This window comes from Odontesthes bonariensis, chromosome 2 (genome assembly GCF_027942865.1).
Source record: "Odontesthes bonariensis isolate fOdoBon6 chromosome 2, fOdoBon6.hap1, whole genome shotgun sequence".
In the NCBI taxonomy this organism is placed as follows: Eukaryota; Metazoa; Chordata; class Actinopteri; order Atheriniformes; family Atherinopsidae; genus Odontesthes; species Odontesthes bonariensis.
In genome coordinates this window covers 21569890-21594239 of record NC_134507.1, presented here as the reverse complement: position 1 = coordinate 21594239, position 24350 = coordinate 21569890, and the positions used below count along the sequence as shown (strand labels likewise).

Sequence of the window (24350 nt, the reverse complement as noted above, 5' to 3'; positions counted from 1 at the left end):
ATTACACAAACAAGTGAAAAACCTCTCTGTGTCTCTTTCCTTCTCTTAAAACGAGCTTAAAAGCTGTTGCACCCAGGTGATGATACTCTATCTGCTATGACGGCCACTCTCATTTGTCACGCAGCTCTGTCCAACACAAACTCGATTGAGCAGCTGTGATCGGGGATCTCAGATGTTGTCAGTGACAGAGAGAAAGGTGAATACATAGAGTTTCTTTGGCTCAGCCTGTAATAGACAACATTTTCAACCTCACATATCCTTCTGCTGCAGAGTGAAATGGATGACATGTTTGACTTTAAATGCATCTTTAATAGGACAAGTACCCATTTGAGTGAGTTCTGCTGGAAGGTTAGAGCACAAGAGGGAGAGGGAAAAAAAAACATCTTATCTGGAGATTGGGAATTGGGTCAGGCAAGGAATTACATGCCATTCTAGATCAAAGTTGCCGTGTGTATTTCCTCAAAGAAGGGTCCCTCATTATCAACTCTGACTTATTTCTCAAGGCTAATACTGTGTAATAAGAAACATGATTTAATATGTTTTCAGTAAAAGAATGAAGGAAAAAGAAAAAGAGCAGGAGAGGGACAAAAGCATATTTCTGGAGGCTATTTGGAACAGGCATGTATCCCAATGGTAAATCTGTAATGAGAAAGAAAAAAAAGAGGAGGGTGTATTTTTTTTGAGATCTAGGGGGTGGAGGGGGTGTTGTTGTCATTTGGCATGGCTCCATTGTGAATTCCTGTCATTATATAAAAACTTCTCTTTCTCTCTCTATCTCTCCATCTCTCCATTATCAGATCTGTATGGAGGAGGAAGGCTTTAAATAAACAGGCCATACAGTTAAGCCAACTGCAAGCCTTTTGAATAACTACATGCAGCACAATACTCAATTTATTTTGCATTCATTCAGCTGGAGGATTTGATAATGTAGCAAAGAAAGGGGTGACATTAGCAGCAGATGATAACAACTAGAGTAGTGCGCTTCCAAAAGGGAGACATTTTAGTCTGTGGCTTAGAGGGAGACTTTACAGATAGCAATATGTCATTAAAACCAGTGCCATCTGTTCAGATTCCTTGTTTGTGTGTTGAAGACACAAGAAGCAAACCTCAGAAATGCAATCTGTAGGATTTTTCTCTTGCACACTTTCAATGCAATTAGTTGTGATTACACATTCTAACAGCACTGCAAAAAAAAAGAGAAGAAAACAAGCACTAACAATTGTTTTCCCTCCACATGCAGTAATGATCACTGTTTGAAGTCGCCAAGCTCGGTATAGCACAAACAGTTTCCACAAGACTGCTGCCTTTTTCAAGCATCATACTAAACAAGCAGGTAATTTCTGATAAACTGCCGCCAGCTTGGCTTTAAACTCATTCATTTCAGATTACAGAACATGACCTCTGATGTGGCAAACCTCCATCCTCCGCTTTGCTAACAGAGCTGTAATCACTGTAATGCAGCACATGCAGTGTTTGTAGCTGCTTGTGTCACATTGCATGGGAAAGATAAGAACTTCAGTGGAAAATATCTACTAGCTGCGATAACAAGTTCATGTGCACAGGCCATTCATGCCAAAATACTCCTTATTTCTCTCTGTGACTACTTTTTGAGAAACAGGATAAAATGAAACATCCAATGAGTCAAAGGTGACAGATACATTTAGTTTTTTATTTCAAATTTGTTCCCTCTAGTTTATCTTTTTTTTTTTAATCTATGTTGTAAAATTGTAATACACTGAGTTCAATAACAAGGTGGCATTGACATGAAATGAAAACATGAATCAAGGGAACAGTTTGGTAAATATTTCAGAACTTGTCAGACTTTGCAATAACTTGCAATGTGGGTGTGTCATAAGTCAGAATTTGCTCCACATATAATCAAACACAGCTGTTCTTTCTCACAATGAACAATTAAATTTAACAAGATGAATTAAAATAGTATCTACACTGGAACATGCTGTAGTGATTCTATGTCTAGGCCATTGTTAACTTTAAATATTACACTCTGACATACTGAAAGAAACAACAGCTTATCCTGAGTTATGGCTGACAGGAAAATCAGGGGAAAAACAAGACTGGCTGAATGCCTCTCATTTTGCCAAGTGCTCTTCGGGCCACCACATAACAAGGAAACAGACTGACAGGTTGAGGGAGAGTACAGAGGAGCATCAATGATCTATTGTTTGCAGTGAGGGCCCTCCGTCCAACTCGTCTGACATTCAATAGATCAAAGAAACCAAAATATATTACACCATCTGCAGCAGGATATTTTGTAAATTCAAATTTCGTCATTTGTAGTTCTTTAGTTTGATAAAAGTATTAGGAGCAGTTATGTTTGTAAGAAGGTATGTGTGACCAGGCACACACGTCCAGTTCCCACCAAAGGTCTGGAATCTATCAAAGCCTTCATTGTAATTACCTTTCAATGTGGGAAAAATGCATTACCTCTACACTGCGAAATGAGCTCTGTTATTCCTACGAGGCCAAAAGTGCACTGTTTATTACTACTGTATATATTCTGCTGCCTGGATCTGTGTCTGTGCTCTGTTCTGCCTTGCAAATTATGAAAGATATTACGTGTAGGTGGAGAAGCTGATCTGCAATCAGCGTCTGAAAAGCAATTTTTTTTATATCTTGGCGCAGATCTGACTGAAGGTGTTTTGTAAACACTGAATACAGTTTTTTTTTATGTTCACACACTCAAATATAAGAGATTGTTGTGAACACGTACAGTTCAGTGTTGAGCGACAGCCAAGTTTCAAATCTGTGGATATTTCAAAAGATGGAACTAAATCATTTATGTTCACATAAAACTGGAAACTCGCTAAATTAATGAAATATGTGTTTAGGGTTGAACATCAGCATAAACTGCACTGTCAGCAACAACAACAGGGAAGCAGTCATGAAGGACATGTTTTTACTGCTGACATCAGTATCAAATCAAATTCAAGTCCACTTACTTGTCCAAGATATAATGCAATAATCTGAATCATGTCCATGTGCTTTTATCAGAAACAGCAGCATCTGTGCTGATAATATCAAGTGGTGGAAGAATTCATTCAAGTACAAATTATGTTAAAGTACCAGTGAGGCAATGTAAAAACACTCAATTAGAGCTTAAAGTCATGGGCTGAAAATGTCAGTTAAATAATAGTTGGATACATACTTAGCCCACGTGTGACAATATTTTAGTGTCATTTTACTGTTGAAGCTGGTAATGATTTACAAATTGAGCTTCTTTTGTCTAAGCTGTAGTGGAGCAGATGTATTAAGTTGCACTTGTTAAGGTTGAAATACCTCAACTGCTTCTTTTAATCTGTGCTTTGTCCCCTTGTTGTTGATTTGAATTTCGAGTTGGCACACAGTTGTGAAATACAACATCTGGTTAAACTTGTCTAGCAGTACCTATTCTTGCCTAAATATACACAAACACTCCACATTTCCCAACACTTCATACTCTAAACTCAATCATTGTGACATATTTGCTGAGAAAATATAAATACTGTAACAACAACCTCCCACCTCTCCTTTTTGGACCAATTTCAACAATTTTCCAAGCAAATAGTAGACTTGTAGTATTTTTTTCTTTTCTGTACAAATGTTGAGAGACAGAAAACTTTATTGAAAGATAATGCAAATGATTAAATATAGTTTGTTTTACATCATTCCGCATTCCTCCTCATGCATGGTAATCGGGTAGAAAGCTATTAGGAACACTTAAATGTAACACAGTCCAGTACACCACCACCCACTATGACCTCAATAATAAACATAAAGTAGAATTTATAACCTGTTTGACTAGATCAGCAAAAACAGAGCATGTGGCAGCTTTGTAAAAGAACTCTTGGCTAAGATGTTGGATTGCATTAGATTTCCCAAGTGTTCCTAATAAAGTGGAAAGTATAAACAAACTGAAAGCAAAAAAGTGCTGGTTTCAGTTTCAGCCTCCAAGATAAGGATAGCACAGAACAAAGTACAGACTGCTCAGCCATCAGAAATTATTATGATGTTCAAGCAAAGTTCAATAATTTAATATGGAGGAGTTGTAGAGGAATGATGTAATAAATTTCCAGCTTTAAAAAGGTCAAAAAAAGTTCTAACATCTCCCCATTTTATTGTTCAGAAATGAATTGGAGCGCGGATTACATTTGCAAGAAAAAATGTTGACATTACAGATGCCAGCACTGTATTTTAACAGTATATTGCTGTACTTTGGTTTACGGTATATCACAAATTTTTACCGTATCTAGTCTTTATTTAAAAGGCGCAAAAAGATATGCTTCTTTTACAATCTTTTCATAAAACCACACAAATTTTTAAAAAAGAAGAGCAAAATGTGTGAAGTAACACATAAAAGCAGATGAATCACTATGACACCACTATGTAGCGTAGCATTGAGCAAACCAATGCATTTGTATTTCCTATTCACTGCCATCATTAAAATTGCTATCTTTATGCACTAATAAAAAGCTTTTTATTACCCTGTGGTATGAGGCCAGTGTGGTGGTAAATGATTTCCAAAAAACAAGTTTGCTCAGCAGATTATTTCTGCTTTTGAGACCAAATCTTCCCTCAGAACAAACATCCAATTTAACAATGTGAATATCATTTTAGTGGTTCACATAATACGAAATATAGGCATGTCCGGATTTTTCAGGGAAACACTAAGGAATGTGATGATTTTAGAGCCTTGAATTGTCATTAACCCTACATTTTATAAATCCTAATTATGAAGCAGCTACATGTTTCCTGGAGTAAAGTAAGACTGAGAATCCACAGCAAATTCAAATACATTTCTACATCCTCTTTTACAGTGTGCTGTATCAATAAGGTCTTAATGAATAGTTATTTTTCTAAGATACTTATTCTAAAAAAATGAATCAATAACTACGAATATACCAACCTTGTTAATGAAAATGGCCATATTTGCAAGCGCCAAGTCTTGCTTTTCACAATGTTTTCCCAGAAGCAACAAATGAAAAATTTGAATAAAATGTAATTTACTCGATCAGAGGCTGTTTAAAAAGGACAGAAAATCTCCATGAGTAAAATCACTGCTTGGGTTTCACGGTGTTAATAGGCACAACAGGGCGTCCAGAGAGGGACAGTTTTAAATGCATTCATAAAGCAGATGGACTGGCATGCTCATAAAATATGCAGAGCTATTAACTGTACAATCTGTGATGTCTTGAGTGCTATATCGGGGAAGTGTACAAAAACTCTGCTCAGTTGTTGCCGTAATACTTTAAATGAGCAGAATTTTCTAACATGGAAATCTTAAAAAAATGCCTTCTGGTTGGGTAACACTTAAGTATGAGTCAGAGTACCAGGAACAGGCAAGCAGTTTGTTAACGAAAAGAAAGCAAATGTCACTGAGTCAAAACACACTTTCAAATAAAACCTCATGATCCATGTGATTCTGCTGCTTTTAATAACTGGAGGATCATTAAAAAAAAGGTAAACACAATATAAATCTATCAGAGAATTTGTCTCAGAGGCTGACGAGCAAGGGTATTATGAAAGCACCTCACTCCCTGTCTGCCTATTTAAGATGCCTGGCTGAGGTCACATCAATAGCATCTCTGTTGCTTCAGACCTGACTAATGGAGAGAAGAGACACATAACTGTTGTTTCAGACCTCCCTAATGGAGAGACGGAGCTTTTCATTTCCTCTGAGGCCATACTCATTGTTTAACCATCCACCAGCCTTCTGCCTCTCCCGCCGCGCAGCCCAAAAAACACATTATTTGACATTCCAGAAATAAAACACAAATTATTGATGAGTACAGTAATCCAAAAAGCCAAATTTGATTATGATGTCCAACATAACAAGATATGGGTGGTCTCTCTTTCAGTGTGCCCTTCTCTCTGTCTCCCATTCAGATTCGAGGCATGCTCAAACATCTAATAGATTTTTCCTCCGCGGCACACAATTTACTGCTTACAGATTTAGAATTCTCTGGCTTCCGGCCAGGCCACAGTCAGAAGGGAATTAATGATATGAGCGCATCAGTGAGGAAAAACAGCTTGTGATTCTTTCTCCTAAAGGTCTGAGCATAATGAAGAAGATACTGCCATAAACCCCCCCAAAACAGGGGGAAAAAATACCAGAGAAGAGGGGAGGGGTGAGAGAGGCACATAATCAATACAGACACTCCATTAAATTACTTCAAAGGGGATTTTGGACAGTTTCTAGATTTAGTTCTGCAGAGAAAGCAGAAGGGGAAACAAATATGTTTGAGGGGTGGAAAGCAAACAGTGCAAACGAGACAATCTGCCACATACTCTGCATGGAGGAGTACAGTGGCAGTGGTTCTTACAAAGGCAAGGCATTCCTCCTATAACAGAGTCACAACATACAACACCATTACTCTTCTAACTGTATTGTTCGTTGTCTTTATCTTGTCCAGGAAACTGCTTACTTACTACTCACATTCCAATCTAAACATACAACAGCTTCATGTGTGATAGTGACTCAAAGTCCCAAATATTGTTCGGTATTGTCACCAGGACAAATCAACCATGAGAAGACAGCATCAGTCTGTCTTCTTATCACAACGTCCTACCCACATAAACATTCTGTGATGCTCTGAACAGTCTCTGAGAAGCGACAGAATCTTCCCTCCACATCAAATTGAAATGTTCCGACTGAAATATTGTCAGGATATCAGCGTTGGTTTATGTGCCAAGCCTGGCATACAGATCAGATGCTGCATCAGTGGGAAATACAGTGTATTTATCCCTGACCGAGCAAGGCTGCAAAGAATCTTGAGATGCAAGTACTACTAGGCTTCACTGGTCTTTTGTGACTTTCAAGCTCAATCAATATCATTGACAAAATGAACCAAGTTAAATATACTCAACAATGTGTATGTTCAGTGTTTGGGCTTAAAATCCTGGTAATGTAAACTATTGCCCCATGATGCAATGAAGATGAGATGTTCGAGCGTCTTCCAGAGTTATTTGCATTGCATTATGCCCCCGTACTGTTATAGTCATGTGAGAAAAGAAAGCACACCCCCTTTTAATTCAATGCTTTAACGTAATAAAGACATAATAAAACAATAATGTGTTTTTTTGCTAGGTCTTAAAATTAGGTAAACACAACCTAAGATGAATAGTAGCACATGACTATGACCTTTAGCACCAGTAACTTATATCATTTTCAGTATATTGTTATCAGAATATCATATTGCAGAGAAATTTTGGTCCACTTTTCTTTGCATTGTTGTTTCAATTCATTGAGGATTACAGGCATTCATTTATGCACACTTTCTTAAGGTCCCACCACAGTATTTTAAGCAGGCTGTGGTCTGGGCTTTGACTGGACCATTGCGGCACCTTGATTATTTTTCGTTTTCACTCATTCTGTTGTAGATTTGAGTCGCCTTTTCACGCACAGCACTTTGGTAAACATGCATTTGTTTTTCAAATGTGCTTCATAAATAAATTTGACTGACTTTTACTTGAGATTTGCTGCTGTGTTTGGGATCATTGTCTTGTTTCATGTCCCACTTTCAGCCAAGCTTTAGCTGTCGGTCAAATGGCCTCACATTTGATATACAGAAGAGTTCACAGTCAGCTCAATGTCCAGTTCCTGTGGCAAACAACCCCGAATAATCACCTCCACCACCTTGGTTGACACTAAGAGGTGTTTGTGAGGATAAGCTGTGTTTGTTTGTTTGTCGTTGTTGTTTTTTGTGGTGCTGTGCATTACAACCAGTTATCTCCACTTTGGTCTTGTCTGTCCATTGCAGATAATTCCAGAAGTTTTGTGGTTTGTCCAGATGTAACTTTAAAAAACTAAGTTGTGCTGCCATGTTCTTTTTTAGAGAGAAGAGGCTTTCTCTTGCAACCCCTTTCAAACAAGCCATACTTGTTCAGACTTTTTCTAATTATACTCATGAACTCGTGCACATTGTTGATGTCTTTCCTCCTTGGTATTGTGTTAACACACACCTGAATGCTCCAGACCAGCAAACTGCTAAAACTTTAGCTTTTATAGAGGTGTTCACACTTACTGATGATCGGTTAATCAAGTGCATTTGATTAGCAGCACTTGGCAGCCACTTAATTCCTACGGAAGCAGTAAGTGTGAACTTAGATTTTCACACACTTTCTCTGCAATTTGGTTTCCTTTTTGTTTAATTTTATGTCATGTACTGTTCATCCGTTGTATCTATCTAGTTTTAAAACCTGGTAACGACCAGTTGAATAGTTTAAAAGGTCATGATGCATAAAACTATAGAATTGAAAGAGTGGGTACTTTCTTTCATAACTGAATGTAAATTCGGCAAAACAAAAAACCAAAAACGTTTTAGTATGTCGAGTTACCAGGATGTCTATGTGCATCTGACTGCATTTTGTAGTATAACAGTGAGCGTGCATTTCTGTCCATTCTGACCCAAAATATTCAGCAAACATCTTGCACTTTAAACAAGTTTGAGTTGCCAAATTGCATGTCTTTTCCTTTCTAAGATTTCACACAACACATCTATTCAGTTCAGTTTAACATTATTGTTATTTATACAACGTGCAGGGACAAGTACAAATTAAGGGCGCAAGAGGGTTTATGTTATGATAAAGGACTATGCCATTGTGTGTCCTTTGTAATGACAGCTGCAGAACGTTCTGAGAGTAAAAAAAGTATGGGCTGGGGAACACAGGAAAGACTTTTTAACAAGAAATGTAATCCTCGTGTTCCTGTCCATCCACAGCAGCAACACAACAGCAAATACACAAATACTGTACTAAAAGATGAAAAAGACCACTGAATCAAATTAAATCCCGCTGTGGAATGCTCATATTAGCTTCAAGTAAACTTTTAAAGAAAAAGATGTGGATCTTTTGTCTAACTGGGAGAGCCTGAGTCATGCATCCTGTACATGATTAGTTAGAGATTTGGAACCGGGACATGGATTTTAAACTGCTATTAACAGATAAGTTGATAATGAAAGTTAGCCATTTTTCATAGAGTTGCTGGTCTGATTTCTGGTTTGGTCTGAATCAAATAATCAACTGCACTTGAGCAAGACAATGCACACTAAATTGCTTCCGATGTAATGATGAGAAAAAGCATTTGACCTAAAAAAATAACATGAGATCAAATGAAAGTCAGTTATTATAAGGATTAATGGGGAAAGCATCACGAAGTCATTCATTATAAACATATAAATTAATTATATTACGCAGAATTTGAATTAGAGACGCCAGATGGGAAATGTCGGACGAAGAAAATTACAGCTTTTCATACAGCAAGAACTTGCATTTCCTTGAATATAAAACTCACTCTTGTTTCCATTATTTGTCAGAAAAATGTTCAGAGAGCCCTGATTGTCACTGCGCTGAGGGATGAACGAGCTACAAAAGATACCAAAGGTGAGGGCAGGAGTCATGAACACCATCTAGAGTCTTTGAACACAGGAGTCAAAAGATGTGACCTTGTTTAATCCGTCCACATCATCTCAACTCACAACCGGCTCACTGGCCTCTACACTGAAGGCTTGAATATAAGAAAGGTAGGACCAAAAAAAACCAACTCTTTTTTTATCTATCTTTTTACATTTTCCTTCTATAGCTCTCTGTTTCTCCGGGCACAAGGCAACAAACTGTATTAGCAGATACAGCTCTCAAACGCTCAGCCTCGAAGTATACGACCAGAAACCAATTTCGGCAGGCAGCAATGAAAAAAAAGAATCAGGCCAGTCCTCTGGGGAGAGATAGAGGAGGGGGGGCAGAATGTAAACTTCACTGGCAAGCTATCCCTGGTGGATTGAACTGTAAAAAGAAGCTCTAAAGCTCACTACAGTACAAGATAAACTGAGTGGACAGTTTGCATTACCTGATTAAGTGAATTACATTACAGATTATGTAAGGAGTGCAAAATACAATACATCACCCTTAATGCACTCGTAGGACTGAGTTATCTTTGAGTTCTTTCATAGGAATTTATCGAACACTTATGCAATGTATTCAATTAAATTGTGTTATAATATAATTAAATGTCATTTGTGGTATTTGTGCGTCATAGTGTGTACCATAGAGAGTCTAGTACTTGAGGATTTGCTAGAAAATATGCAAGACTATTGACAATACCATTGCATTGTAAAACATGGCAATACTATTTTGCCAGTTTGGGAAGGTTGCTTTTTTGAGATTTTCTTACTTTGGACAAAGCAAACAAGCAGCAGTAGCATCACATTTAGTATTTAGCAAGAGGCAGGGCATTTTCCGGGGTCAGAAAAGCCACTTATTCTCTCATCAACAAAGAAAGTACATTAAATGTGTCAAAAAGGTTTTTCACTTAAACAAAAACACGACTCAAAAGAGCTCAAAGAAAAGACCCTGCTGTCCCAGGTAGGCCTGGCTAGGCTGCAATTTGAATTATGGCACCAATCATCTCTCTGCCTCAAAGGTTTTAGAGAGCTGCAAATGGTGCAGCACTGCAGCGAAGGTCACTTGTTTCTAATTAATCACTTTATGCGGACATGCATTTCTGAGGTCAGAATACAATAGAGCTTTGTTCACTTACCAAATCATTACGCCCCATGTACTACAGATCAATAAAAAAAAGTAACTGTCATCCTGCTGTTTGAGACACATTTGGCTTGCATTTTTAAAATGTTGTCTGTGAGACACAAATACATAAGAGGGCACTTCATTCACATTGGCTGCATGCCAGGAAAAGTTAGAACACACACTTGGAAAAAAAAAAAAAGCACTGTTTCCCTCAATAACAATGGCACACTTTATTGCTCTTTAGCTCACAATGGTTTTCTGTGCGGCTTGTGGTACTGCTGCAGTATCCTGTTATGGGGAACAATCCAATTCTTCTGACATAGCTACACATCAGCCCGAGAATAACAATCAGCAAATACATCATTCAAGTAATACAGCAGGCAGAAGCTTCAGGCTAAAACAATTCAAAAAGAGAAAAGACAGAGGGTGTATAGCTGTATCATAAAAATCAGTTTAGTGAATGAGCCAACATATTACAGAGAATTACAGACATTCAGCTACAAGATGCTTTAAGGCTACTTTTCTATCTGATCTGCTGCTGCTGCAGTATGAATATTTCATTTCGGTAGTCAGCAGCATTGCAGTGGCATATTTCATATTTCTATGCAAAACCTTGCACACAGTAACATTTATTTGCCTTGATGAATAAGTGATCTCTCTCTCCCAAACTATCTGCCCCTCTCATATTGTTAGACTGTCAACAACTGGCACACGCCAAAGACGTAGTGAACAAACAAACAAATGGATAAGTGAGTGCACACCACTGATTGTCTGTGTGTCGCATGTGTGTGAGTCAAAGTGTGTGTGCATGCCTCTGGTGCCCTGCCAGAGTCTAAGCCCGTTCTGCTGAGTGGGCAGATTCTCTGGCGGAGTGTCCCATCGGAGTGACAAGTGCATTTAGAAACAGCCTGATGGAGTCATTAGCGGCAGCGCTGCTCATTAGCAACATACGCATACACACACACCAACTGCATTCACACACACAATCTCTCAGCAACAATAGCGTTATCATCAGGTTATTGCACTGACAACAGTTAAATCTATCAAATCTGGACGATGCTGCACATTTATAGAAAGCCAAGATATGGAACATAACACCACTCAAGAAGCAAGCTGACATATCTATTTATGCAAGCAAGCAATCATACAAACACACACACACCCGCAGGCACATTCACGCTATATTGATTACTGGAATAACAACAAAGCATTCGTTATTGATCTTCTTGTCCTTTTTGCATATGAGATTCATGCAGTGTCGAGTAATCAAGGGCATTACGACACACAGAAACACACAAGAGCTTCTCTTGGCGAAGGATGTAGAGCATAAACCACAACAAGAGTCATCAATAAATCAACATTTTCTCCAGAACAAGTCGAGTATTTTTAAGCATGTAGCAGTTTCACTTCCTTGTAGACTTCAGAAACAAGTGGGTTTTTAAAAATAATCTGATAAGAGCTAAAATTCTGCATTAATTCTCCAGGGTGCAAACTTGTGACCTGATAGGAGGTAGTGTAATTACGATGGTATTTTTAGCTTGTTTGATATGCTATATTATGCCACTTTAACCAGCATAAGGCATTACAACACAGCCATGTGAGAAAGAGGCAAATATGTGTGAAACAGCTTCAAAGAGAACATAATGTTCTTTCTGATTATTAAGCTCAAATGCCAGACTTTCATATTTGCATTGGATGAGTCATTCGCAGAGACATCCTGCTTTATGTTAGGCCTGATTCATGGGTAAAGCTGTGTTGAGAACCCGAGAGCCCATTTCAAGAATCAAGCATTCACTGACGCTTAATGGCACAGTGAACATGATAAATACACTAGACAACCAGTCAGACGCATACAGCAATGATCCACAAAGCTGCTGAGCTACACAGCCAATTATGACCTGAACTGATGGATACGTTGGATACGATGGATAAGGTATCAGCAGGGCTTTGGATTGAAGTTTGATGTGACTTTGTTTTTTAACCTTTTAATGTCCACACTGAAACAAGAGCAATGGAAAAAAATATATATAATTAATTTCCTTGCAGATATGATAAAAGGAATATATGCTTTTTTAACAAATGCTTGAGAAGTATCAAAATTTGAAAATGTAATGGCACAAAATAAAACCAAGTGGTAGGGCTGGCTAATCTAGGTTTACTTCTTCAGATATCTAAAAAGATACATTTTAGTCATTGAAAACCGATCCCTGCCAAATGGTAGAGCAGGGCATTAAATGAAAAGACACTGCAATTTGAATTATGTAATTTTTTGGAGTTGTGTCTTTTTTGTCACGGTAAAAAAACAGAGCTGTTACACTGTAAGATAATAATATGTTGGAAAATAGGCTGCCATTACCTCTAGCCTGCCTCTATTAGCTTGTTTCTGAGCTCATTATATCAGGAGTAATTCCAGCTCCAACTGATGAATTATTCCAGTCAAGACAACACTTGTTAAACTAACCAAAGTACTATAAACACAAGGTGATTTATGGTGAGTACATGACACAAATACATAAACATTCACCACAGCAGCCAAGAGATAATGAAAACACTGCAGTGAAGAAAAGTTTAAGTTGCTGGTGCTCACCTAGCTGAGTCCTCTCCCTCTGGACATCCTTGAAGTTGAGTCCACTGGTCAGAGTGCTCTCCCTGTAGCGGTGGAGAGCCTCGCGCCTCCCATTGGTCCCAAGCTCCCGGAGCACGGAGGCTTTGAGAGGCTCTGCCTTCAGACCGTTGGCCCATCCTGAGAAGTCTCGTACCGTCCACTTCACCAGGTCCTCAAGTCGCACAATCACCTTCTCGGACACCGCAATAACCTCGTGCTGAAAAGAAGCAGGGAAGAGTCAGAAGGTGTGTTACAGGGTAATGGGTCATGTACTCCTACCACAGCTTGATGAGCTCTGAGATTATCTCACCCATCAATATTTTGCAAACAACACATCTTAAATTACGCTGATGCACTATCTTCAAAGGTTTAGATTGACAGTAAACAACTGCAGTCTGGAGATAATTACACAACCAAGGTAGTTGAAAAAGATTATTAAAAAAACAGTTACAAGGAACTCCATGTACTACCACCACAGCAGTCCATTTGAAAATAATTCTGCCTATGACAGTTTTTTTTTTTTTAAATCAGAGTGAAAAGGTGTAGACCGCAGCTGATTGCACTTTAATTATCTCTTTTATTTTTTTGCACAGAACATTTTTGTCATTAAAAGTAATATTATTCAATTATACCATGAATAAGATGTTGGTATACTGATGCTTAATGAGGTATAAATATGACAGTCTGAACAATGTCCACAAGCAGAAGTATCTCAAGTAATCATGCTAAATGCCCATATTATTTTAATGGCAGTATATGCTTCTTACTGTGTATTACAGTATACAATAATAAGTAAAAGACTGTATATTTTAATATGAAAATCATCAGGGTCAAAAGGTAATAAAAAAAAGAAAAACCAGGACATTATCAGAAAAAGGACAAAGAACAGATCATCTGCATTTATCAAGTAAATCTGTATGTGCGTCAAGTACCATCACGGCTGTGGATGCACATTAATGTAAGTAAATTACAGCACCATGAATATGGATGATGTGGATGATTGCCGAATTGAATTCATGCCAGGAGTTAAATCAATGTCAATGAGGACGTAGGTGTTTTAGACTTTTTGATTAGCGTTTAGGAAGTCAGACTCCTGATATTCACCATGAATGCTGAGATTTTATGCTTTTCAAGCCACTCTCAGAAGCTTTGATTATATCTTCAAAGAGTAGAGGAGTAGATGAAATAAAATTTGTTACACTAAAAGTTTAATGAATAAACAGCAAAAAAGCTCTGATCCACATTAAACTGACAGTGTAAATGTAAAACTGAAGCAGTGATGTGCATGGATGACACTGAGGTATGACTTTGTGTACTGTGCTTCAGTTTGTTCCGCTGGCTTACTAAATAAGATTTGCTCTCATTTCACTGCATGGTTTAACCTTTTTTTTTTCCTGGGGTTGATTCAGCTCCTTTTTATAACTCTCATACTCGAAGAACTCTAAGTCCTGCTGAGTGGGAAGGAAGAAGAGACGGTTAAATGTGTTTCCATTTGAAGGGCTAATGGCTGAAATGCTTGTTACCAACAGAATGGAGTGCTGTGCTGTAAGATGGCTATTACTGAAACAGAGAAATCTGGAGGACAGATGTGTACAAGCACAAACGCTCAGAGTAGGTCTCTGATGTTTACCTTGGTTATCTCCAATTTACCAGACATCTGTTGAGCTGTATGCATTTACCCTTAAAGAGCTTGTGTATGACTGACATTAAAATAACACTCATTATGTTATATCTATGTGTGTAAGTAGAGGGTGTGGACACAATAAAGCTACATTCAAACAATCTTATGGAATTCAAAAGCACAACTGTGCAGCAAATCCTTTTCTATGAAGCTTAAGATGTTAGGATTAGCCATGTTTTGATTATTTCAACGTGTTTCTGTTATTTTGCTACCAAATTTAAAAAACAAACACATGTTTTGCAGCGTTTAAGATTTCCTTTGAGTGCTTTGTCTACACAATTACTCATATTCGGTTTTCACATCATCTCAAAAATAAAGGCATATCAAATCTCAGCCAGTTGGAGACAGTACTTCCTTATAAAGGAAAAGCCTGCGAGGGATAGCTTGATATAGCTGTGCCTCCCTCACTAAGTAAAAACATCAAACATGGGTTTTTGGTCTTCTTATAATGAGCTGTCTTCAGCTGTCAAGTGGTGGCGGGTGGTTGCTTTCCATGCAATGAAAAACTGACTGCTGTTTCTGCTTTTCTCAAAAGCAGGCCATTTGAATAATGCAGAGAAATAGTAAATACCATTCTGCCTGCAGCTAAAAACCACATAGCACTGTATCTCTGCAAAATTATCTACTGTACTTTCATATAATCTGTTGACAGCACATAGAAAGACAAAATACTTCAGCTGAGTCCATTCAAAACTAAAATAATGCAATGGTCTGCTGCTGATGTACACAGAGAGTCAAACAATGATCCGTCAAGGATTTCAATATCACAGTAGAGCGTAGACGCAGCAACATCAAACCTTAAAAATAGCCATTCCCTTTAAATTAATCAGCTGAATGACGCGGTGCCCAGTGAGAGTGTCAAAAGATCCCGTTTGGGGACTTGTTTGGCTTCAGAGCAAAACACAACAGGTGAGCACAATTCAGCAGCTGTCAACACAGTCCAAAATATAATCAGTCTATGAAGTGAGCTGCAGCTCAGAAAACAGGCTACATCTATTAACTTGGCCTCACAACAATTCATTACTTGTATTTCTTAACCAGCCAACTTCACACTGGTAGAAGTCTGTGAGCCAGAGCAGGAAGATGAATAATGGTTTGTGGTTTGCAAAAGTCATGATATTTGGTTAAGAAATATGCAAAGACTGGAAAATTAAGACAAGAGTTTCTGAGAAGCGACGAGCGTAGTCAGTTATTGAGAAACTATCACAATAACATCATTGCATCAGCCAGGTTTGACACCACTGTAAGAAAAACATGAAGCAGGCCTCCAGCCAATGATCATTGCTTGTAAAATGACTCAGTTTTTAAAGCCTAGACTCCAAATGGACAAACAGCTTATCAAGACTCAAAAATGTATCAAGTCCAATCAGTCCAAAGCCAAACACAGAGAACATCAAATTATCAACTTTGATAAACAGGAATTGTAGAGATATATCCCCTATTATATATAATATATATATTAAATATATATATAAAATTAAAAGTGACAGTGTTGGCTGGTTTTCTTAGTTCATTTGGGTTTCAGACTCTTTATTGGTCAACGCAAGATATCTAAATACATCAACTTGGAAAATGTGTTGACTGATTCATCAATTGAGGAAATAAAGTATTTCTGACTAGATAACGATGAAGAATTAAAAAAAACCACTAGTAACTTGAATGCACTTCTGCTGAATTATCTGCTGGATTTGGAAATTAACTAATTGTGTCTGCTTTAAGCATACTGTAAATGAATCATTTCAGCAGCATTCAGCAGCACTGCAGGGGTCTATAACTCACTCTTAGGATTTTGGGCTTCAAAGATGCACTTACAAAACTCGGAGCCTTGATTCTCTGTAAATGCCGCCTATCCACACTGTGCTGTCATTCTGAGTTAGGCAGTTGATAGTTCAGCAAAGCGGCACACACAGCCAGCGGGCCACTTGATAATATAGGTCAGAGGACTGTAAGCCCACAGCCACGAGGTGACACTCCACATCAGCAACATACCAAACAGCAGGGTGTCATTTCAGTGACTCTTTTTACACAGATACATTAACAGCATTTATTCACTCCGGATTGTACACTAAATATCTTAATGTGTTGGGATAATTTTACCTCGGGTACATCAATAAGCACATACACAGATTAACTGCTGCCTTTATGGTTGAGTTCAAATGCAAGGTAACAAATTAACAGCTAAATGTTACATCCTGTCTCCATTCTACTATCAATAATTCATGTTATTACTGCTGCAGCATGATATCTCCATAAACATTAGAGTGAATTCATTGCTGTGACTGCACATAATAGACTCAAAGTGGGAAAAAAAACAGACTTCTGCTCTGAAACTGTAGATAACTCTGTTTCAGCGACGCCTGACTCCAGCAATCTCATTTAAATTAAACTCACTAAAATCCATATCATTCAATTCATATGGATGTAGTGAACGGGTGGCAAAGCAGCACAAAAGGGACGCTTCCGATTTCTGTATGCGGTGATCCAATTAGAAACAATGCACCCTGAAATATTCCATATCACAACAAACAAATCCCTACGAGAAAAATCCCCGCCACTGTGCGCAACATTCCTGGTTGTCAGCGTTCTGCGGCCGAGCGTCTCATCGCTCAGACAGGACTTTCAGCTTGGGAGTCAAGGGGTGCTCGCTCCCAGTGGGTGGGTGTCTTTCTATACTGTGGGCACATACACACAGGACTCCTGTCATGCTGGGAAGGTTTCAGCCTGCTGCCTCAGAGAGGTCAGCGCAGGAATTCCTGAGGCCAAAGGAGATTAGTAATTGAGTAATGGACATGGTGACATGGACAATGAGGAGACAGAGGAGAAGAAGTAGAAGGAGGGAAGGAGGTAGAGAGAACCAGGGTATGAAACACAATATGAGTTCATTATCTTTCTTCCCTCCTCATGACTGACCTTGGCTGCAGTGTCCCAAAACAAACTTATCTGGGAATTAAGAGGGCGGTCTGGAGAGTATGCCATGGACAATTGAATTAGAATATGTTTTGTTGAGACTGTTTCAAGACTAAGAGTTCAAGGTGCAGGATTTAAAAGGTGCGAATTATTGTTCATAATGGTCTGCCACTTAATTCAAGCAGTTTATTCATATATGCATAAAAGTTGGTGTCATATCGGCGGGGTGCTGAGCTCATCTTTTATTCACTGATTCCATTAAGAGATTGCTGTTACACAAGCTGGGGTGATGTATGAACTTTGCATTCTTTTTGAGTTATAATGACTGAGAGGAATAGTGAGATAAGAAGAGTTTTCAAAGCTTTTCTGGAAGTGGGTGAGGCATCCATCATGTAAGGTGACACCGCAGAAAAAGCTGTGTCAGCCCCCTTGAATCACTGCAGCCTTGTATCCTTGTGTTTTAGCAGATGCAAACAAAAAAAAAAAGCAAAAGACTAAATGCACGATGCTCCATCCAAGAATCCGCAGTTAGAAATTAAAATGTTGGCTGGAGTATTAAGCAAGAGCTTTCCATCTGTGGCTGCGTTCTCCTCAAAGGTTATAATAATGATCCACTGTAGCTGGAGGCAATGGAGTCATGCATCAAGGCAAATGTTTGCCTGTTCAAGTGGTTAGTCAATGACAAAGTGGAAGAAACCGAGCTAAAGAGCAGCAAAAGTCTCCAGCGTGTTGACAAACAGGCACTGCTGTAACATATCATTACTTAGGCAGTGAAGACACAAAACAGTTCAGTGAAAAGGAATCAGAATGTTAGTGGGGTTTTTTTTTATTGCCTTTGAAGTCCTGGGTATTACATTTTAAAGGTTTTAAATTACACTATCCTAAAAAGCTGGTAATAATTTACATGCTATTTCAGCAATGGTGAGGAATTCACTGGAGGGCAGTGTTCAGAGTTAATGACTTGTTCTGCGGCAGGAGGAGGCGTACATGCGTGCACGCCAGACATGCACACTAAACCCCCCCCACCCCCAATAGCCCTCCATTCCCTCCGCACCACCTCCAAATTCCTGCCATTGTTGTGTGAATGAGGAGATTTGGTATAATTCACAGTCTGGCCAAAACAAGAAAACAGTATGGACGTAGTTACTAGATCACTGTAAAAATGTGCCATATCACATTTACTCTTGAGTCATTCAGCAAGAACAACCTTATCCATCAAAATGCTGGTCGCACACTCTATCTAAGCCACTTACACTTAACTCAACCAGCATCCCAGATGCCTGAATTACCCATTCAGGGTTTTTCCCTTAGGAAAAATCAAAGAAGCAGCAAATGAATACAATCTAATTTCCCTACAAGCTGGCTTTCCAAGCACTGAAACACATGCATGGACTACTGCCATGTACTGAAGAAATGGCTCTGGATGCATGCCAAAGTGTTTTCCACAGCAATCAATACTGGCCTACTGCTGCAGTCCCCTGCCTGTCAGTGTGTCTGTGTGTATGTGCCAAAGCCTTGTCAGCTAGAGGGACAGAATAGAGGAGAGGAGAGGTCAGATGAAATCAGAGGTGATGATAATAGCACATTAATATAACATGATCCAGGAATATTCTCAGCACTTGTGAATTCCCATTAAGAGTGTTTTGCTGTAGTTGCACTAAAGTGGGATGTACAGTATAAGATAAGAATAAGCAATTAAGCGCCTGCAGCAGAGTATACAGTAAGTTGGTGTTGTGTGTGGTGAGCTGTTATCTACAACCGCTCCGCTGAAATGGTGAGTCCAAAACCAGACAGCATTACAGCCGGTGAGCAGTACCAGCAGGACAGGCAGGCCATTTGGAGTGAGAAGAAATAATGTGTCACTCAATGAGGTTTAAAACACATGTGACTGTTTAGTCAGTGGCAGTTTGCAGGCAGACAAATAGAGCAGAGGCCCCAATAGAGGGTTTGTCATAATGGGTGAGCAACTCGACACAAAGCCTGTTTAAAGAGCAAGCTGAGCTCAACTGGTGGTGGTAAACACTGCTTGTCGGACTGAGATACAATGAAAAATAGAGCCTCTTCCACATATGGACTTAATAATTAACTCAGTATAAATAGATTCATAAATTTACTCTGGATCTGTTTATCATCTAATCAGCAAACACAAGCGCCCAGAGTTGCATTTATTCAACGGATCATTATTTTTATTTCCAGCCAAAACTGACTGGCTCGAAAGCTGGCTGCATTTAAAAGGAATTGACTTCCAACCCTGCGACAGAAGAAAAACAAGCACAGTAGGTCACGGGTTGGTTCCTCTTGTCACTGCACAGCACAGCAAAACACAGCAAACACACTGCAGGAGATGCTAAGAGCAAACAAATACCTGAGAAATAACCAGGAAATTACATCATACCTCAGCACTGAGAACACAAGTGAATCAGTAATCCATTTCTAGTAAACAAGTTCAATATCAGGCTGTTCTGGTGTCTTGAAAAAAAGAAATGCCTTTTGGTATTTGGAAGATATTGGCTTCAGGCTTAAGTTAATAGCCATCTACAAGATAGAAGGCAGAGAGAGAGGGAGAGCAACCCAGCACCAGCTGTTTAGAAATCACAAATCCGACACTGCTTCTGTTTTATGTTGTGTAAAACTATTCAAGAGTAAATCGAACATGATCTGTGAATAAACGTTACAATCATACCAAGTAGTGGCTTTACCTCAAGATGCTGCATGTTCTCATTTAACACTAAACCCTTGTGAAATATCACACTTCCTGAGAGCTGTAAGTTATCAAGTTCATATCTGTATGAGTCACAAGGCCAATTTGAACTCCTGATTTTCAGCCAGTCAATTACAGATTTACAGTTCAGTGTAGCTCCACGGCCATTAGTCTGTCTTCACACACTAACAGCCCTGAAGAAAAGTGGTTTATAAATTCCACTTCTCAGCGTAGTGAAAAATGAATTCTTCTTGAATGTTTACTTTTTCACACTCAAGCGCAGAATTGAACAGCCAATTAGTTGTGATGTCGTCGCTTTTTTTCTTTATCTTTTATTCTTTTACAGGTTTATCCTTCCTGTTTGTTTTTTAGATTATGGGTTGCATCTGCGAGCGCTCCTCGCTGACTCATGCAGTGCAGATTAGTGTTATGGGGCAAAGTCAGCGAGAATCTGAATGGGCTCACTGAAGGTCATAAACTGGCTCAAAGTTGTTGGGGCAATTTCAACTGTGTAATATACCGAAAGTAGTCCGATTTGCTTAGAGCAAAGTATTTGACAAGCCCTTTAATTGAGGTCAGCCTACAGGCACCTACACAGCACTTAAACTTACCATCCCCAAATTATACAATTTAAGTGTCTGGCCCCTCCTATGATCTTTGTAACTTCAAAGAAAGGGTGTTTTGCAGAATTATGTGCTAAAATGCTTCCTATATGCAGGGAAACTGCTTTAAGATTTTACCCTGTGGACAAATGCATCAGACAATCCTTTTGTTTTCTTTCATTCTGAGCTTCACAACATGACAAAAATATGTGTGATTTCATTTGCACTGGCAGCTCAGACCTTCTGGTAGTTGAATATAATATTTTCCAGATATACTCAATGGACTGGAATGTAAGCACTTTGCAATGCAAATAAGTCTTTCGGAAAGGGGCGGAGCTGACATGTCGTTGTGCAAGTGTGGTGTGGTCTTGGAATCGGTAATGCATGCACTCAGAGTAATTACTAAATAATTGCAGCGTGTTAAATACTAAAACCAGAAGACTTCGGGGGATGATACCCGTTCATAGAAGAATTCACTAGGATGATAGCTAGTCTAAGCGGCCAGCCATAAATAGCCACCTTTCTCATGAAAGGGAAATGTGATAGCCACTCTATTACTCAAGAGGAAAGAATGTAAGTAAACCATCAGCGGAAGAGTCAAGTACAAACAAGGCTTTGTCCTTCCCTATAAACAATATAACAGCAACAGAATAATCTCCACGCAACCGCAAGTGATCAAAAGCAAAGAGAAGTAGTAATTAAAGTGCTGTTGTCATATCAGAGAGAAAACAACACACCGTTTGTTTTAAATCCAGTGAGAGAAAAAACTCAGAGTAATGCCGTTCAGTGCAACGATGTAACCGGATCACAAGCGCCACATATGGCCACAGTCAATCATAACTATTGCTTCTCTGTGCCAACAAGAGCATAATGCAACACAGGGACGTTTTAAGTGCCGCCTCAAATGTGAGCTGACAATATCGCATTGTTGAGGATGGAAATGTTCACAGGGAAAATTATGCAAAGCATGGAGAGTAGTTGAGACGTGTCAGCGCTGGCTTTGCTCCGCCACGCTTTATGACTCGCTTTGCCTCTTTCAACATCAGACTGCATTACAAAATATCTAATAACTATCGCAGCGACCGATCTGAGCCAGTTTGATCCATGCATTCATTACAGTTTCGCAATTTCCGTCCATATGTCAGTATTTGACACGCTTTACCAAGAAATGAAATGACAGAGCCCAGGCGCAGGATTCTTGCGGATTTTCCCCTTTATAACACAATTAACCCCATAGAGCGCAGCGGCAGCCTTATTGAGCGCAGCTGGGCAAGTGCACATTCAGCAGTTGACACCACAATAGACAAACAGGCTAAAGTAAAACTAGAGAACAAATTCCGCTGTAGGTCAATTCTTGCTCATGGAGTCAACACTCAGCTCGATACATCCAGTACAAATGCATGCGCTTATGAATGCCTCTGTCAACGGAGACATCCACTGCCAACTCTTAATGCAGTAAAGATGCTGTTGAATAAAATCATCGCGAGAAAAAAAAACACAGAGAAACAGAGAAAAGAAGAATTATTTATCAGGCGGTTAATATTCCTACCTCTCCATGAGCGACTGTCCGTCCCTGGGGAGTATCCTCGGGTAGAAAATAAAGTTTGGAGCTTGATAAAAGTTGCTTGCTTGTTCTTTCTTCCCAGAGAAGCTGAAGCTCCGCTATGCAAATAGGATCCTCGGGTTTACATCTGACGAAGAAAAAGTCTCCGAGAGCAAGAATTCTCGGTTTCTCGTTCCGGTGAAATTTAAAGGCTTTATAGAATATATATGGTCCATGTAAACCGCAAGACGAGCCCACCCACTGTAAAGGAGAAAAGACAAATAAGGACATTAATGAATGGCTTATCAACTAATTTGGTAAACAAATGCAGACATAAACATTTCAGACGTCCCTTCTCCATTACGCATGGCTGGCAAAAATCACACATACGGATATCTCACATTTTCTGCTCATAATTTGTATCATCTTACTATTTTTAGATGTTCAGCCTATGAAAGATGTATTCATAGCAAAGGCAGAGAGTCAAAGTTTTGTGGATTAGGTGCCTGTTTACGGAAGGAGGCGATTAGCGCAAAAATAAAATAAATCGACGGATGATAACAAACGTTACCTTCAGTGAGTTCGGCTCCATCTCGACGTTATGAATTGATTAAACTCAACACGCTCTCCAAACTTGCTGGCTTGAATGGATTGTTGAAGGTCCTGCAAGGGACATATCGCCGTAGAGTTTCAAACATGGTGTTTTAGTCGTTAAAGACACGCAGAAAAAAATGTTTTATATGAGATTCCCCGAAAAAAGCAGAGTTTATTAGTTTCTGTAAAAAAAAAATACAAGAAAAAGATATGTAATAGTGACGTTCTGGTTCATTTTTAATAAGTGGAATAGGGTTACGCTAAACATTTAGACATAACTATAAACACATAAAGATTTTTCAATCATTAGTGACATGTGGTTGTATATAGCAGCACAAAACGCGTTCTGGCTCATTATTCTGCCTCCAGAATGCAAATTATTGCTATTATTCCGCATTCAGGGGCTTTATAACAGTATGTATCTTCCAGGACTTCTGTAAAAGACGTTCAGTATGAAAGCACATTTCTCACAGTAATGACACTGAGGCGCTTGCTGTAGATGCCTTCAAGAAACAATGTTACATGAAAGTTAATAGGGCTATCAAATGATTCCTCAAAAGGCAACGTGGAACCCGCCAGGCGCTTTGCCTTGATCGGAATTTGCTCTGCGTTAAGTCGCCAGCGCGTAGGTTGGCTTTAATGTTGAAAATAATGCCTTTTATACATTTTGAGGGGAGCGTGAAACGACAAAATTTGGTCGAAAGAGAAAGCGGGGCGTCACGAGACACAGTTCACGAGGCGGCGGTCCATTATGCGGACGTAAATCATGTTAAAACATTAAGCTGACCTTGTGGAGACAGCGGGATATTGGCTATATTTGACACACGTTGGCAAATTTGCACAATCAAAGCCTCTGATAGAATGATGAATATTCATTTTTTTTAAACAGTCGGGAATTACATTTGTATCAGGAACCAATATTTACACATGAATAATTTATCACAGCTTTTTTTATATATATACCAAGTCACACAAACTTAATGGTTTCTATTGACACCCCTATTGTCCTTTGAGTCTCCGCTGGTTGAATGTGTCAGCTATATTTTATCGGCTGTCTGGAATTATTGATATTCTTTTAAGTACCGACTCTGTCCACAGCGCTGTGCTGTTTCCCCGCCTTAAATCCCCCTTTGCCCTGCATTTATCCACCACTCAGATCACAGAGCATGCAACAACATAGGCCTACTTCTGACACAAGC

At 39.0% G+C, this 24350-nt stretch overlaps 1 protein-coding gene across 1 annotated transcript in view; it reads right to left on the bottom strand.

Annotated features, from left to right (window-relative positions):
- The window catches only part of arid5b (AT-rich interaction domain 5B), a 75219-nt gene extending 52065 nt beyond the window's left edge, over window positions 1-23154 (bottom strand). Inside the window, exons 1-3 of the mRNA XM_075479000.1 lie at window positions 23129-23154; window positions 22564-22818; window positions 13106-13340 (exon numbers count right to left, since the gene is read on the bottom strand). Coding sequence (XP_075335115.1) covers window positions 13106-13340; window positions 22564-22818; window positions 23129-23149 — 511 coding nt within the window. The 5' untranslated portion in view covers window positions 23150-23154. The remainder of the gene's footprint in view (window positions 1-13105; window positions 13341-22563; window positions 22819-23128) is intronic.
- Window positions 23155-24350: the final 1196 nt, after the last annotated feature.